The 16,951-nt window shown below is 63.2% G+C and overlaps 1 protein-coding gene across 9 annotated transcripts in view; it reads right to left on the bottom strand.

Annotated features, from left to right (window-relative positions):
- Positions 1-16,951, bottom strand: part of LOC111145587 (ral guanine nucleotide dissociation stimulator) — a 43,049-nt gene that overhangs the window by 10,580 nt on the left and 15,518 nt on the right. For 2 of the 9 annotated variants that reach the window (XM_022500562.1, XM_022500561.1), the window contains exons 1-4: positions 11,049-11,252; positions 2,215-2,325; positions 860-1,053; positions 537-596 (exon numbers count right to left, since the gene is read on the bottom strand). In XM_022500562.1, coding sequence (XP_022356270.1) covers positions 537-596; positions 860-1,053; positions 2,215-2,325; positions 11,049-11,231 — 548 coding nt within the window. In that variant the 5' untranslated portion in view covers positions 11,232-11,252. Of the gene's footprint in view, positions 1-536; positions 636-859; positions 1,054-1,843; positions 1,984-2,214; positions 2,326-11,048; positions 11,253-16,951 lie in introns of those variants that run through there. The other 7 variants (XM_022500559.1, XM_022500558.1, XM_022500564.1 and 4 more) reach the window with 5 other exon arrangements.

The following is a 16,951-nucleotide window of genomic DNA, read 5'->3' on the forward strand; positions in this document are numbered from 1 at the left end:
TGTCCCAGCCCTGGGGCACACGGTAGGCGCCGCAGCAGTCTGTGAGGGAGGAGGGGACAGGCAGGGTCCCTCTGCCCAGCCCGCCTGGGCTCTCTTGGCCCGACAACCCCCAGCCCCGGCTCCGACGCCTGCCTGATCCCCTTCCAGGCACGTGGGGTCTCCTCTTCTCACCGACACTATTCTTGGGAACTGCAGGAGGGTGGCTGGCCTGGGGCACTGAGGCGTGAGGCCCCCGCGTGAGCCGGTGGCCCTGGGATCTCAGCAGAGCAGACAGGGCTGGGGCGGGCAGTGGTGGGGACACACGGCCTCAGGGCCCAACCCTGGCCTCCAGCCCCCAGCCTCTCCTCTGCCCCCCAGGCCCCGGGAGCCCAGCCACAACGGTCTGACTCCTGTCTTTGTGCAGGAGAGGCCCCCACACCGCAGCCCTCCAGCAGCAGTCACAGACGTGGGGGCCAGGGCTCTGCCCCCACCAAAGCCCCAGATGTCCCCCACCTGGGAGACAGGGGACCCTCCCATCAGACCCAAAGTCCACTCACTTTTTTAATTGGTCCTGGGGGCCGCCGTCCTCGTCAGAGTAAGGGAGGATACATCCGTATCTAGAGGAGGCCGTGAGGGCGTCACGTCTACCGTACCTGCTATGACGTCTAGGGTTACCGGCTGACCCCCCGACCACAGCGGAAGCCCAGGAGGGCAGGGAGGCCGGTCTGCCCCACTCGCGGAACTATGCAAAATGTCCAGCAGGGGCCTGGTGTCCAAGCGGGGAAGGGCTGCGGCCGAGACACTCTGCCTGGACTGGGGTGGGGAGCCCTGGGGAGGGACGGGGACGGGGAGCTGCGGGGTGGGTCGGGGTGCCGCTCACCGTTTGAACAGAAGGTCCAGGACCTGCTGGGTGGTGGTGAAGGCCCGGTAGGTGCATAGAAAGATGGTGACGTAGGAGAGGTCACTGCCCTGGAAGGCGGGCACCAGGTGTTCCACCAGCTTCTCCAGCGTGCCTGCCTTCACCGTCCGTACCTTGCAGGTCTCATACAGGCTCAGGGCGGACTCGTTTTCACACTGGGGTGGGGTGGGACGAAGGAGGGGTGTGGTCAGCGGCAGTGCCTGGGGCCGCCAGGAGGGTGGGGGGCTCTGATGACGTCCCAAGGGCACAGGGATGTGAGGCCGGAGAGAAGACACGCGTTGCCCCAAGCTGAGAAACAAGCTCAGCTTTAGAAGCGGAATCTGAGGGGCACCCTGGGGGGCTCAGGTCACGATCCCAAGATCCTGGGATCGAGCTCCATATCGGGCTCCCGGCTCGGTGGGAAGCCTGCTTCTCCCTCTCGCACTCCCCCTGCTTGTGTTCCCTCTCTCCCGCTCTCACTCTCTCTGTGAAATAAATAAATAAAACCTTAAAACAAACAAACAAAGAGAATTTAATATGGGGACTAACAAAGCATGCAGACACAACCCTTCCGGGTCAGCCTGTTGGCTGGAGGAGGAAAAGCACGACCCCCGTGAGCTCTGGCAAAACATGCCCATCCTTGAGATGAGAAGACAGAGGCTCCTTCTGGGGAGGGAAGATCCACGGGGTTCGGTGCAGCCCGGGCCCATGGCACTGAAGGGCTGAATCACCCTGACAACGGGCCTCCCTTCCCGAACGGTATGTGGCCGAGTCAGGCCCTCCGAGCCGGAGGGTCACGTGGCTGTACTCGGGGGAACACCGAAAACCGTAGAGGAGCTCAAGCCTCCCTGCCTTTGGGGAAACCGGCCCCTCCCGGTGGGGATGCGGAAGGCGGGGCTGCCGACCGCTGGGACGACAGGGGCGGGAGTTAAAAACCAACGGACTGGGGTGCAAACACAAAATCACCTGGGGTCCAGTGTCAAAGGGAAGCCGTAAAAAGGTGTCTTTCATGCAGGTGTGAATGAACTTTTCTTTGTAGAGAGAGAGTGTCTCTGCACGTGCACAGGAGGGGCAGAGGGAGCGCAAGCGCACCTCAAGCAGGCTCCACGCACAATGCGGGGCCGACGCCGGGCTCGATCTCACGACCCTGAGATCGTGACCTGAGCTGAAATCAAGAGTCGGACGCTCAGTGACTCAGCCTCCCGGGTGTCCCATGCAGAGTGGCCCTGCTCCTGCCTAAGCCCAGAGCTGGGCAGAGGGGAGGGCGCGGAGGCCCAGGCTCCTTTGGGAGCGGGACTGTGGGTTCCTGGGGGTAGGAGCCCCACGGCCGCACTCACCCCAAGCCAGCGCTGGCCTTTGTTGGCTCCGGGCTGGGCCTGCACCTTCCGCAGGGAGATGGAGTAGATGACACCGTTGAGCAGCTCCTCACCGATCTCCTGCGTGCAGCTCTGGAGAGACGGGGTTGGGCCGTCAGGGGCTGCCCCCGTGAGCCTTCCAGTCCCCAGCCAATGCACGGCATCCACACACCCCCCACCCCCGCCCTGCCCCAGCCTGGCCCCTGGCAGGGATACAGTGGCCTGGCAGCTCCAGGGCTTAGGAGTCACCCTGGGGCAGGAGAACGCGGCCCCCAGCCCGCCCCTTCCCACCCCATCAGCCGCCAGCCCTCCAGGCCCTGGAAACCCCCAGCAACATGCTCATGGCCAGGGTCACCCCCTCTGCCCCCAAGAGGGGTACTGCCTTCCAGCCGTGTCACAGATGAGGACGTGGACGCTGGGAGAGGGGCAACGTGTCCAAAGACACATCACTGTGGGTGGATGACAGACCAGGACCCCCAAGGCCCTCGTCCCTGCTCCCTAGCTGACTCAGCAGGCACGGGCAGCTCCTCCCGGCCCAGCCCTGGAGTCAGCATCACGCGTCAGGGGCAGGCGTAGGGCATCCCCGATGGCCACATCCAAGGCCACTTCCTTCCCTTTCTGCTCATTCATGCCCTTGTGCCTTCTTGGGCAACAGAGGAGATCCTGGTTTCCCGTCCGGCATCATGTGCGCGGGGACAGCGGGCACACAGTGACGGTGCAGTGTCTGGGCAGACGACTGGGGTTTCACTGGACCCTAAACCACGGGACTTTGCCTGGGACGGGAAGTAAAGGCCCTTGTTTTAGGTGTCAGCGAACCCTCCCACTGGGCAGGCTGGCCTGGGGCCGTAATCTCCAAGCCCCGTTGCCTGTCTGCCCCCCCACGGTGGGGGGGGCTGCAGTAGGGAGGGTGGCCTCTGAGGGTTGAGGGAGGAGCTGGGACGTGCCAGCTGGCACAGGGCCCTCGATCGCACAATCCGTACCAGCGGCTGGCACCGCGCATCACTGCTCTAACCCAAGGTGGGTGTGCAGCTCACGGGAGGCGCGGGCGAAGGTGCTGACTCAGCCCACCCACAGCCTGCCCTGAAGCCCGCCACCTTGGCAGGGCCCCTGCTGCACCTCTGGGGTCGGCGACGGGGTACTGGGGCCTCTCGCCTCCTGCCACCCCTGTGGGCCGCAGGAGGCCAGCCGCCCTCGGGGAGGCCACTTCCTCTGACCTGTGGCCGCCCTCCCACGCTGGGCACTGGACCAACGGGGAAGCCGCTGCCATCACATGCTCTCTGGAGAGAGAGCCATCCTGTCTGTGGAGAGTTAGCAGGGGACTGGCAGAGGTCTCCCGAGTGCCACCTCCCACACCCCCACCCCTCCGATGACCCAGCCCCTCCACTGGACAGGGGAGACTCCTCCTGAGCAGAAAAGCTGAGACAGATGCTCACGTTCCACCCCCCATCTGGAAGAGCCCTCAGAGGACGCAGGCTGCAGAGACCAGCTGTCCCCCTGTTGGACGGGGGGCCACCACCCTGGCATGTCCTCAGGGGTCTGAGCCTACTTCCCGAGGAGGCCGAGCCTGGGCTGAAGGCCTGGCCTTCTCCACGGTTATTTTAGCCACGTGTGGCCCAGGTGGGAGGAACACCCGGCTTGTGGGCAGTGAGCTGGGAGGCCCCGTGCAGGACCGGTGGGCCCGCCAGAGGGCCCTGCACCTGAACTCCACAGGGTACCCGGCTCCCAGTGGGGCTCCATCAAGGCTTCTCGGTGCCGCGGGCAGGCAGTGGCCATCCCCGGCAAGTCCAGAGAGCAGCACCCCCCACCCCCGCAGTGAGCCCTGGGCGTCGCCGGCAGCAGCTGGCCTGCACAGTCCGTGGTCCCCAAGCCCCTCCCCTGCCCCCACCCCCAGGGGCCCCCTTCTGCTGACTGGTGGGGAGGGCGGGGCGGGATGCCGGGAGTCACACTGGCTGAGACGCGGGAGTCATTGCCCTGTCACACAGATGGGGGGCTGCTCTGGCTCCTTCGGGCAGCCGCAGCGGCGCAGGAAGAAAGCAGACCCCCAGAGCCGGGTGCAGGAGCCCGTGACCACCTCCCGCGAGGCGGCAGAGGGGCAGGCTCTGAAGCAAAGGGCCCGGGGGGCCGGGCCAGGAAGTGGCAGAGCAGGGCATTTGTTTCCTACTCCTCCCCGCTTCCAGGGACAGAGAGGGAAAGCGGCTAACGCCAGGCATCCGTCCCCCCCAGGGCCCCCCGCAGCAAGATGCGCAGAGCCCTGTGCCTGTAGGCGATCCTGGGCCACCCTGCAGGCAGAGGGCAGCGCACGCAGGCCCACGTAGGGGGTGCTCTGGCGGGGCAGGGGCGGGGGCTCCTGGGGAAGGATGGGTGCAGCTGACCGGACAGATGGTCTCAGGATGCTCGGCTGACTTCTAGGGGAACAGAACGCCACAGGGATGGCTGTGTCCTTGGGGAGCCAATGTCCCCAGGGCCCTGGGATCCAGCTGGCAGCTGGGCCTTGCACATGCTGCCTAGCCTTCCACGGCTTGGGTCAAGGGGAGCGTGGGTGGGGCAGTGCCCCCAGACCCTGGTAAGCAGACGCCAGCAGAATAGGCACCCATGTGCCCCACACCCCACTGTCCCTCTGAGTGCAGCCCAGAGCCCCAGGGACAAGAAGAAGGAGAAACTACTTGGGTGTCACCCGATCAGCCTTCTCAGGGTGACAGGCCAGCAGCATGCCTGTCCCCAAGTGACTGCAGGCCAGGCCCCATCCCACCCGCATTTTGGGACAGACCCGAGGGGCCCTGCTGGCTCTTCCCCAGCCCTGCCAGCTCTCCCGGAAGGCGGCTCGTGCCTGTGTGTAGGGAGATGGCAACGTCACTCTCATCCCCCCTCTGCTCCCCTGGGTGTGGATTTCCTTATAGTGATGGCTGTAAGGGGCCTCCAGACCCCCCAGGTGCCTCCTCCGCAGACCAGCTCCTCCTACAGAGGCCCAGTCCAGGGCTGAGACACTCAGAGAAGAAGGGCTCAAGCCTGCACCACGGGGTCCTCCTTTCTCTTCAGGCCACGTGCGGAGACCTGGTCCCACTTGGGCGGGGCAGGGGTGGCTCCGACCACAGTGGCTTGCGCCTGCCTGAGATGAGGTCCTTCACGTACCCTGCTGAGCTGCCACCCAGGGCCACAGAGTCACAGATGCCACCCCAGGCCCTCTCCTGGGCACTGGTCGGCACCCTGCAGCCCCAGGCACATGAGGACCCTCCGTGGGGCCCACCAGACCCCAGGATACCGTCTTTCATGAAGGGCTCTGACTTCCAGCTTTGCCCAGCCTCTCTGCCCCTGGCCTCAGTGAGCTCATCCAGGAAACGGGAAGAAGAGCAGCAGCTCTCTACGGGGCAACAGTGGGGTCCAGAGACAGTGCACAGCACGTGGCACGTGACACACCCTGGAAACGGGAACAAAGGATACTGGGCACCGCCTGCTGACCACAGCCCCACAGAGCTGCTGACAGACACCTACCGGGGAAACCCTGAGGGCCCCCGTGGGAGCCTCCAGGACAGCCGCCACAGAAAGGGCAGGGGCCCTAAACTGCCCAAGCCAGCCCTGCAGCTTTCCCACTTGGCCTTTTGCTCACGTGCAGGAGTGGCGATGGGAGATGGACAGAGGGCCTGGTCAGCCCTCCTGGGATCCCAGGCTCCCGGACCGTTCAGACAAGGCATCCTGCAAACACTCGTGGAATGGAGACCAAGGCCGCGGGCAGCAGGGCTGGGCTGAGGAGAGAACCCAGGACTTCTCAAGTCCAAGTCCTGGTTCATTTCTTGGACCCTAAGCTCCAATAAGTTGGGGAGAAGGAAAAGCCTCCTGGTGGGCAGCAGGGCCCCACCCCTATGCTCTGGTGGGTGTCCTGTTCCCTGAGTCCGAGGACATGGACAGGACCAAGTGGGGACCCCGGGTCAGCCCTGGATGGGGGTGAGCCACACTCCTGGCCCCACGCACTGCATCCCATAGGGGCAGCCTGGGCTGGGGACTGTGCAGGGGCTGGCTTGCCAGGGCACCCCGGGAGCTCAGTGACCCCAGACACTGGAGTTTGGTGACCAGCCTCACTGAGCCTCCCAGAGGCTGTCCCCAAGGACCCTCCCCTCCACCAGCCTGAGCTCAGTTACTCATGAGCATGTACAGAGAAGAAAGGGAGGATGCCTCAAGTGCAGGGGGGCGGGGGGAGGGACTTCCACGCTGGCCGTGCCCACTGCCTGTCCTCTTGTCCGTCCAAGGCCAGCTCCTGGCTGTCAGGCTAGCAGGCCACCCCACGTCAGGCCATTGAGGGAGTGCAGCTGGTGACAGCTGAGGAGGAGGGTGGCCTGGGTCCATAGGGGGTGTGGGGCAGGGCCAGCTGAATGTCCAGCCCCAAGAGCCACAACCAAGCGTCCACCACCAACCACAGAGTCCGAGGTCTGTGGGTACTTCCTGGGGGCCAGGCGTTTTACAGACTCGTCACATTTACTTGAGGGGTGAGCGAGGAGTCGGGTGGGGAACTCACTCAGGTCAGGAGCCAGGAAGTGGCAGCCACGGCCCGGATTTTAACCATGGCCATGAACCTCGTCCCATCTAGGCCTGGCCGCTGCCATGCTCCACTGTGGCTGACGCACTCAGGCTCAGAGAGGAGGCCAGAGGTGGGAGGACCTTCCTCAGGTGACACGGCTGGTTGGCAATGGCGGGACCCAGCTTCCTTGTACCCGGCACCCTTCCACGGAGTGGCTGGTTTGCTGGGGTTCCAGCTGCGGGCCTTGAGGTTCAACTAAGGGAACCGGGCCTGAGAAGCGCCAGGCCAACTGTGCCCCCAAAGCCCAGGGCGTGGACACCGCGCTGGCACCTTGTCAGAACACACAACCACGGCAGCTGCCGCCTCTCTGGCTCGGACACTGTGCCAGGCAGGCGCTGGGAGTCCACTTGTCAGGCCGCCGGGCTCCCTTAGTCCTCACCTCAATCCTAGGGGAGAGACTGGTATCAGGTCCATTTTATAGATGAGGATAAGTGAGGCTCCAGGAGTGGGAGCGGGTCCAGGGCTGCAAGGGGCCCAGCTGGCCTTCCCCTGCAGCTCCCTCCCCTCTCCAACTTCTGACTAGTGTATGTGAACCTGCCCCTTGCTTCTGAGGACACTAGGGCTCCAGGTGTGTCTGACCCTTCCCCGTTCGCCAGAGTGCAGAGGCATCACCCGCACCCTGGAGCTCCCCACGCGCTCCTGCCCTGCTCGCCGAGCAATCTTCTAGCTAGCCTCTTTTCACGTCCAGCTGCGCGCCGGCCGGGAGGGCTGCGGGACGGGACTGCTTAAAGTTCTGCCCCTCCTGCGCTAGTCTGCAGGTTTGGGCTCCCCCACCCTCAGAATGGGAGCAGGGAGAGCCGCGTCGCCAGAGCTGCAAGTCCGGGAACACCGCATTTCTGAGCCCAGGAGGCTGGGAGCCCGAGCCCGGGGCAGGGTGGCCACAGTGCAGGGCCGTGTCCTGGGAGCCATCTGGGCAGCTGGCTAGCAGCCCCTGGGAGCCCATCCTCGACTCCTGGGCACTGTGTCCCGAAATCGCCCCCTCGCTTGCTCAGAGGCTCCCCAGGGCCAGTGCGTAATTACTCCAACTCCTTCTACCAGCCCCCAAGACAGGGCCTGGAAACAATAGTCCGGCTTCCGAGTAGAGGATCGAACCGAGCCCAGCCTGTGAGCAGTCACCCAAGGCTGAGTCCCACTGTCCCCGCTGCTTCCGGGACACAGCTGGGCATGCTTCAATGCCTCCCACCTACAGAAGGAAGGAGGGCCCAGTGCCAGCCAGCCTGGCCCTGCTTCCTCTTCTCCTGGGACCCCTGAGGAGTTGAGCAAGAGGGGAACCCCAGGGTCCGTGGGGGCCCAGCAGGTGGCAGTCAGTCCCCTCCAAGGCCCTACAGTCTGGAGTGAGCTAAGAAGCCCTCCTCACAGATTCCAGTCCTGCTGCACCTCTAAGGCCTTCAGGGTCAAAGGCAAATGAGCCCTTGGGCTTAAACTGCAGAGCCGCACGCGTGTGATCAAGAGACCAGCCAGCCGGGAAGGAGGCGGGAGGCTGGGGACGGTGGTGGGCGTCAGCCTCTCCTACTGACTTCTCCTGAAGAACAGAGAAGCCCTCCGTGTTCCCTGCGGCCCAAACCGTGCTCAGGCCTTGCGGTCTCAGGGTCACACGACGGGGGCCAGACTCCCGTCTCTGCCATTTTCCCTAACTCGGTAAGTCTGGGCCATCTAGCTCTAGTGCCTCAGGTGATTCGTCTGTTAAATGGGCAATCCTGACAGCAAAGAGACAAAAATTCATGCAAAATACTTAGCACGGAGCCTCCCACAGAGTGCCGGCTCCTGTCTGCTGCGTTTTTAAATCTGTGGGGTCCAGCGGTCCACTTGCTCCTTCCTAGAAACTCTTCCCGGTGTCCTCTGGCCCAGAGGACTTTTGCCTTGCTACCCTTCTCTTGACTGGGGGCTTCTGGGCTGCCTGAGCCTGGTTCTGTCCCCCTCGCAGCTCCCACCGTCCCCCCACCCCTGGGCCCCATGCACTTTTAATTGCCTTGACCGTGAGCTCTGCCCTAGCCCTCTCGGATCCTTGCAGTGGGCTCCTGCATACAGCAGGCGCCCAATAAAGAACGGCCCCCATTCAAGACCTGGCAGCACGTCCTTCGCTGTGCATATGTTAAGACCAGCCACCCTGCTCCGATGGCCCGCCGTCTGCTATAACGTGGGGTGGACAACTACTCTGCAGGGCCGGGTTGAAGGCAGCTGGAGTGCGGGGGCAGGGCCTGCAGCCTGTAGGTGCTCCAGAGCGAGATCTCCTCCTGCCTGGCCAAGGCAGTGGCCTGCCCAGAGACAAGTGCACGGGCCAGGGGACTCCCAGAGAGCATAGAGCCCCTCTGGCCGAGCTGGGTCAGCTGTGACCTGGCTCGCGATCATGATGATGGGAGGCTGCCCAGATGTGCAAGGACATCTGGAGCTGAGAGAAGGAAGGACTGGGTGGAGGCACGGTAAGGAAATGCGGCCGAGGGCAGGGCAGGCAGAAATGGCCTGGTGGTTTCCAGAGAGGACAGGGACCCTGAGCAGGGTCGCTCTGGCTCTGGCCTGCTACAGAGACAAGGAAATCAGCTCCAGGATGGGGGGCGGGCGTGTGTTGGCAGGAGGGACAGGGACTTCCCAGCCCACCCCCCTCCCCTCGGCCCATGGTAAATGGTCATTGTGTTTGGTTTCCGGCAGTGGCCTCCTCTCCTGCCAGGACCCTGGTTTTCCTGCCCCAGCCAGAAGCTTCCCCTTTGATTTCTAAACAGCAGCCATGGCCTGGATCTCGATGCTGAGGCCGGGTGAGGGAGAGCAGCAGGGAGATCGGGAGCTGGAGAGGGGGAGGGGAAGAGGGGGGAGGTGGAAATCGGAGGGAAGGCAGACCCCTGGGCAGGGACGCGGCTTGGTTCCTCTGGGACGCAGACAGACTGAGAGAGGAAGAGAAGCAGCAAAGGCCCGCCCCACCCAGGCCAGGAACCTGCCCGGCCCCTTCGAGCACGCAGGCCAGACCCTCCCAGCGCACAAAGCCCAGGCCGCTGCCAGACGTAATGAAAGTCAGATGAGTACTGGGCTGGTGTCAGGCCTCCCACCCCCACCGTCCCTGGGGGTCGCGGGAGCCGCCAAAGACTGGAGCTGTGGCTGGATGAGGGCTAGAGAACTCGCCTGGCCCTGCCACCCGCCCAGCTCAGGAGGAATCTCCCAGGCCCACAGTTCCCCCACCAAAGGTTTCCCCCCACCCCTCATCTTCCCCGCCAAGGGCATGGAGACATGCTTTATCCCTGGGCAAATAGGCATCTACTCCCCGTCAAGGCCCTGGGGCTACACAAGGCGCAAGATCCAGGCCACCATCTCCAGCAACTACCCGGTACTACGGCCTAACATGATGGAAGGGTGGGGGGCACCAAGGAGGGGTGGGGGGAGAAGTACCTCACCAGCAGGGGTCTCAAACTCACCATTAAGGCTCTGATTTGGTTTAGATGTGCGCCGAGCCCCTGGACCCAGAGATGGCCTCTGTCCAGGCCCCATGCCCAGACAGAATGCGGCCAGGGGACCCATCCCTGGATTCTGCCACATCTGCGGCAGTCAGGTGCACAGTCAGATGCGAGGGGCAGGGCGCCACCCCAACCCACTGTGACCCCATGACCCTCTGGGCCCCACTGCTCACAGCACACCAGAAACAAGAGACCCAGCCCTCACCTAGTTATCCCCACCCCTCATCGTGACAGGTACACCTCCCTTCTCTGAATCCGCCCCAATTCTTAGGAGGGTGTCCGCATACTTTCTAATCAAGTAGAAATGAGTCACGCCCTCGGCCTGAGAGGCCCTTCCCGCCACCTCCCTGCCTGGACACCTAGCAGCACAGCACCTCGCAGGTTGGAAGCCTGCCTGGTGCCCTCCACCTCCCTTCTCGCGGCAGCCCTGAACATCGGATCTCCGTCTGCCCGCAAGGGGTACTGCGTGGAAGGCCGCTGTGGTCCCAGCTGCCGAGGAGTCCGCCGCCCTGATCACTATTCACCACCTGCACCACGAAGCCCGACGGCCGGCGAAGGCCCCGGGGCAGGCGACGGAGAACGGTGGCCCAGCCCCCGCTGTCAGAAGTTCGGGGACGTCACCAGTGACAGCCGCGGGAACAAGTCTACCCCGGCGGTAGGGTCGCGGGGCCGGCGCACCTCGGCTCGGTGGGGCCGGAGAGTGCTCTGGTCCCCGAACGTCCGGACCGTTCGCGCGGCAGCCCCCACGCCCGCCTCGCTGCCCCGGGGCTCGGCGCGAGGAGCGCGATCTCGTCGGGCTCACCCACCTCCAGGCGCGGCAGGTCGGGGTCGAGCTGCGTGAAGCTGTGCAGCACCACGGGGCAGCTGTCGGGGCCGCCCACCTCCAGGCGCACGGCGTCCCACACGCTGCGACTCCGCCGAGAGCCCGGAAACAGCGGCTCGGCGGCGCCCGCAGGCCCGGCCGCCTCGGCCCACATGCGCTGCACCATGGACGGTCGCGGGCGCGCGGGCGGCCGGCCGGGCCGCGGGACCCGGGGCGGCGCGGGCGCGGGGGCCCGCCCGGCGCGCGGCGGGGGCGGCGGCAGCCCGCGCGGCTCGGCGTCGCCCTGAGCTCTGAGCCCGCGGCCCGGCCCCCAGCGGAGGTCAGACCGGGGGCGGGGCCTCGGGGCGGGGCCTCGGGGCGGGGCCGACGAGGCAGGGGGGGGCGGGGCCGCAGATGCCCGGGCCTGTGACTGCGTGTGCGCGCGCGCGCCCCTGCCAGCCGGCTGGCCCCCGAGCGCACGTGCTGTGCGTGCTGCGGGGGGGCGGGGGTGCTGCGGTTAGACACCCTGCGTGGGTGCGGTGCCTGTGTCGCGCGGCCCTGGTGTCAGAACTGGCTCCCAGGGATCCCAGTTAAGTTTAGCTCGGTGGCCTTGGATAAATTGCTTCACCTCTCTGAGCCTGGTCACACCCGGGAACTGATGCGCGGCACTGGCCGGCTGGTGCCTGCACCCGGCTGTGTGCTGGGCGCACGCGTGCTCGTGAAAGCCCTCACTGCTGTGTGTGTTTGGGGAGAAGCCCTACCCTTGTCTGCAGTACTTTTAGCCCCACGGCCGTGCCCAGGAGCAGGTAGGAGCAGAAGGGAGGTGGAAGAGCTGTCAAGGAGGCGGGGCAGGGGTAGAACACGACAGATGTCACCGGGCTGGAGTCTTCTAGACATTCCAGAAGGTAAGGGGTCCAGAGGGACGACTGCCTGCTGGAGCACCTGTCACTTGGCTGGTCGGCTGGGGCCTCTGGAGCCTTGAGTGGTCAAGATCTCAGGGCAGTGTCACGGTGGGAGTCAGGCTGCAGGGCTAGGGAGCCCCAGCTACACCTTCTAGAAGCCTGTGAGGTCTAGAGGGAGGCTGGACTTAAGAGCCGGGTCAAGAGGATATTTATAGGCATAAATCAGTAGGACCATCTTGCACACCTAACCCGCTGCTGGGGCCTTGCCTGGCCTCTGGCCTCAGCCCTCAAAGAGCCCCAGCCATTGCTGTGAGCAACCTTGGCAATGCTACCAATGTCTGCAGAACCGGTCTCCTACCATTGGGCCTCAGTTTCTCTATTTGTAAAACGAGAGAGCAGGACCGGACTACACGTTCCATAAGCATATCGTGTGCGCCCACTGTGTGCCAAGCCTCAGCTCTCCACGCGGGGAGCTTGAGAACCCTCCAGCCAGCGAGCAAGGCCTTGACAAAGGTAGAAAACAATCTGGCACTTTCTATTAAGGGCGTTAAAAATGCTCTTGCCCTTGGACTCAATGATCCACTCAGGAATTCCCCCTAAGGCGGACGCAATCAGAGGCACTGACACGGGTCCCTCCCTGTACAAGCATATTCACAGAAGGGAGGATTACAGCTCTGCCCTGTGCCAGCTCACAGGACCGTCGGCGCCACTGCGCACCCGGAGAGCCACGGTGCAGGGCATGGTGTGTGTAACCGGGGAGTAGGGAAACCAGGCTGCTGAGTGTGCTTTCAGACCAGACGTTGCACACATGCATTCGACCAGAGGGGCCTCTTTTGCAAGAGTGACGGTGGTTATTTCTGAACAGCACTGCACATTTTTTTCTTTTCACTTCCAGAGTTTTCTAATTTTTCTACAATACTGTAATAATCATGCACATGTAATAAATGCTATTTGGTTTTTGTTTTGTTTTTTTAGCAAGATGAGTATATTTAGTTGGGGAGGCTGTTTTGGAAGCTTCTGGGCTCTGTCCCCAGGGAGGGCCAGTTGGGGAGGCACAGTTGGAGGAAGGAGCTCCTCATGGAGCAACAAAAAGGTGACCTGGCCAAGGGCCACCGCCCTCTGGCTAGAAGCTCCTCTTCCCACTCCTTCTCCTGGGGACAAGTTTTCCGCCTCTGGGAATTCGGAGGGAATTCAGCACCTGCCAGTGCTCACTTATCTCCCTCTGCTCTGCTCTCTTTATCTCCTTCTCCCAGGGAGGGCCCTTGTATGCAAGCTCAAGCCCATTTTACTGCCTGGAAAAGAGCGGGTGCAGGCCAAGTGACTCCCGAGGACTGGAGGAATGCCCCTGCTGTCCCCACCTCTCCAACCCTGAAGGTCCAGGTCCGGGGCCTGAAAGGCCCAGGTGGGCTGGAGTGGTGAGGAGTGGGGAATTCCAGCACCCCCCCTCCCCCACCAACACAACTGGCTGGGCTGCCCCCCCCCATCCCAGGCTACCTGCACATTATCCACGGGGAGGGGGCAGGACGGCGTAGCCTGTACTCAACCAGTCCTTCTGCCTCGTCCCCCCCACACTTTGGGGGCTCGCCTCTGGGGTCCTGGCAAGCCTGCTCACGGCTCCAGCTGCGTGCACACCGCACACATCTCAGTTCCCAGAGTGCTGGTGTGGCCCAGGGTAGGCTTGCACACCAAGATGCCTGGGTTTGAAGCCGAGCTACACCCTTTTCTCACTGTGGGACCCCCTCTCCCCCAGGCAAATCACCGCACCTCCGAGGCTGCTTTCTCCTGCGTAAAGGGAGCATGACTAAGGAGGTAACCGGTAAAGCCCCTCACACAGGTGCTCGGCATCCCCACGACTCCGCCCCACGCGGTCAGTGACCAGGGCTGCGGTTCACGGGGCGCCGCCGGCTCAAGAGACCCTCTCCTGAGCCGTCACGCACTTCCCTTCATGATCCTGCCCCCAAACTGTGGGGGCAGACCCCTTACCACGGGCAGGGACAGCCCAAAAGAGGGGCCCAGGGCAGTAGGTGCTACCTGAAGAACAAAGTCACCCATGAAGTGTTCTTGCCAAAAGCCAACCGCGAACCCCACCAGCTTTCTGCATGTAACTTCCATTTGGGGGAATTATGGGGGAGGTGGGAGGAGGCTGCGCTGCCTTTTAAACACACCAGGAGGACACAGTCCACAAATCCCAGACGGCAGGAATCTCTATGGGACAAACCGCCCAGTTTCTTCAACAAATTCGTTCCAGGAGAAAAAATAAACAAATAAAGGGGAAGCCATAGACTGGAAGAAAGGTAAGAGACGTCGCCAAATGCAACACTTGATCGATTTTGGATGGTGATTTGAACAGGGCAACTATAAAAAAAAAATACCACCAAAACCCAAGGGACGATCGAGATTATTTGAACATTGCTGGATGTTGGGTGATATTCAGTACCGCCGTCTGGGCATGATCATGGCAATGCAGTGATGATTAGAGGGACATACTGGAATTTGTGTGCCTGGGATCTGTGCAAACAGCATCTGCCGTAGGGGACGCGGGACATGGGGGTCGTGAGTGGTGAGCGGACCCCAGAGTGTCCTGGAACACTGGGGAGCGTTACGGCTGGGATGCGTTTATGTACTTCCCCACTCTTCTGTCTAGTTGGAAGTTGCCATGATAGAAATTAAAAAAGGAAAAAGGACAGAGTTTGAGCCTCACCGTCGAGGTCCCTGAGGCTCCCAGCAGCCACCAAGGGAGGGCAACAATCCCCAGACCCCAGGTCACGGCAGTGCACACCTGGCCAGCTCCCCGCTGTCCATGTGCCTGGCTTGCCCCTCGCCTAGGGGCCCCCTGAGCATGCTCACAACAAATAAGGCCTGGGCTTCACTTTGGAGGCCATGGCAGTGGGGTGCTGGGAAACTGAGCCATACAGCTCACCTGGGGCTGGAGGCAGCCTGGTGACCTTGGGTGAGTGAAAACCGAGGTGACTGCCCCTGCCCTCGGAGGGTCTGCTGGGAGAAACGCCACAAAGTACTGTAGAAGGTGTGGGGTTATTGGACTTGGGGCCCTCTGTTCGTCCCTCATCCTGCTCACAGCTCGCCCCACCCTCAGCGGTCCCAGGTTCCCAGCCTTTCCCCGGGGAGTGCACCTGCTCTTCCTCGGGGGTCACAAAGTGCCCCGAGAACAGCGCTATGCTGTACAGACCGTTCTGTGGCCAGGATGCTCCCTGCAGGGGAAGCTTCCAAGACGGGCTGAGAACTGACAAGTCAGGGGCTGGAAGCAGGCCATAGCCAGCCCACGGTGTGTTTTGTTTGGCTCGCAAAGTATTTTTAAATTTTTGAGCCAACAGTAAAGGTCAGGTGATTTCATATAAAAATCCACATTTCTTGCTTCTCCTGTAACTTCAGACCATCCGGTCACCTGGGCTCTGTGTTCCCGAGCCACGGGAGGCTGGGTGGGAGCTGACCGGCATCGGTCTCCTTTGGGCAAGGCTCGGGCCCCATCGGGCCTTCCGTCACTCTCTGGCTGGGAGGCTCCCCGAGCAGCCGCCTCCAGTTGAAGGGAGAGGGGTACGGAGGCCAAACCTCTGGGGCCCCGTCTCCTTCCTGCTTCCAACCCACCATTGGTTCCCCAGACGCATGGCAGCCAGAGGGGTCTTGACCCTTCAAAAGTGCCCCTAAAACCTTCAGGGCAAAAGACCGACTGCTTGGAGTGGCTCTGGCTTCCATCTGGGGCCCCTCACAGGGCCCCGCCAGCCTCCCACAGAACTGCTTCGGTCCCTGGAGCCTCAAGCCAGCCCCCGTCTCCTGCCGGCCCGTGCTTCCCACCTGCCGCCCACCCGCAGTACGTGACGGGTGATCCCCGCGTGCTGCTGCAGCCGTCCTTCCAATCTAGACCCGCTCCGCCTTGGCACGGGGTCCCGGGGAATGGGGTTTGGGCCCGGCCGCAGTGCTGGGGAGGTGTTGGAGCCGCAACGGGGCCACAGGCCATGCTCATCACCTCCTCCCACCTGGGCTTGGCCAAGGCCACAGAGGGCGCTGGTGGCCACCCAGACTTGGGTCAGGCCTCGGGGGAAGACCTTTCACCTCCGTCTGGGCAGGTGGAGGGCCCCTGTCTGTCCTTTGTGCTATATTTAGATCCCGAGGAGGGCACGAAGAGGGTGTAGCCTGGCCGGGCTCCTGGGTCACTTCCTTATGTCAGCGTCACCATTCCTGGCCTGCCTGGCTCCTGGGCTGGCCTGCTGTGGGCGGGTGAGCACACACCTTGGCAGGGGGTGGGACACCTGGGCCAAGAGCGTAGGCTGAGCCCCACCCCCTCCGTCTCCGGGTTCCTGGGAACTTCCCAGGGGCCTCCTTCTCTTCCTCCTCCTCCTCCTTGGGGGGAGGGGGCTTTCCCACAGGCGGGAGGGTGAGCTCAGAGTTGGTCAGGAGGCAGAAAATGAGGCGTCCAAACCCCCAGGAGACCATCCTGGGTGGAGAGATGTGACATAATTATCACCCCCAATCTCTGATCTCATAGGGCGTTACTGTCCCGGGGGCAACGAGAACAAAATACATCAATGCCTGGAGCCATGGAAACGGCCCAGGACTGGCATCCCATGGGCCCCGGATCAGCCTTGAGCTTGCTCTGGGGCCTCACTGGCCACCTGTGGAAGTGGGTGCTCACCCCCCTGCCCCGACACCAACTCCCAGGGTGTGTGTGGGGTTACTCAGAGGAACACAGTGCAGCCCGTTCACCATGATAAACGCCATCCACGGAGGGGGGACGGGGGCCACTCTGACAATGCTGCTGCCACTCCTGGACTGCTCAGTGCCCGACGCCCCAGGGATCATGGACACCCGACACTTCTGCGAGCCGCCCATCTGCCGTGTGACGGCCGGAGGTGACGGGAGGAAAGGAGAAAGAAGCAGAAGGGGACACAGACAGATGGAAATGCAAGAGCCTGAGCGTAGTGGAGAGGGGACAGTGGGCGAGGCAAGCAGAGTTGGAGGTGGGGGTCCCGTCCCTTGCAGAGCCTGCGTC

This window comes from Enhydra lutris, unplaced genomic scaffold, assembly GCF_002288905.1.
Source record: "Enhydra lutris kenyoni isolate GAN:26980312 unplaced genomic scaffold, ASM228890v2 scaffoldscaffold13, whole genome shotgun sequence".
Classification (NCBI taxonomy): domain Eukaryota; kingdom Metazoa; phylum Chordata; class Mammalia; order Carnivora; family Mustelidae; genus Enhydra; species Enhydra lutris.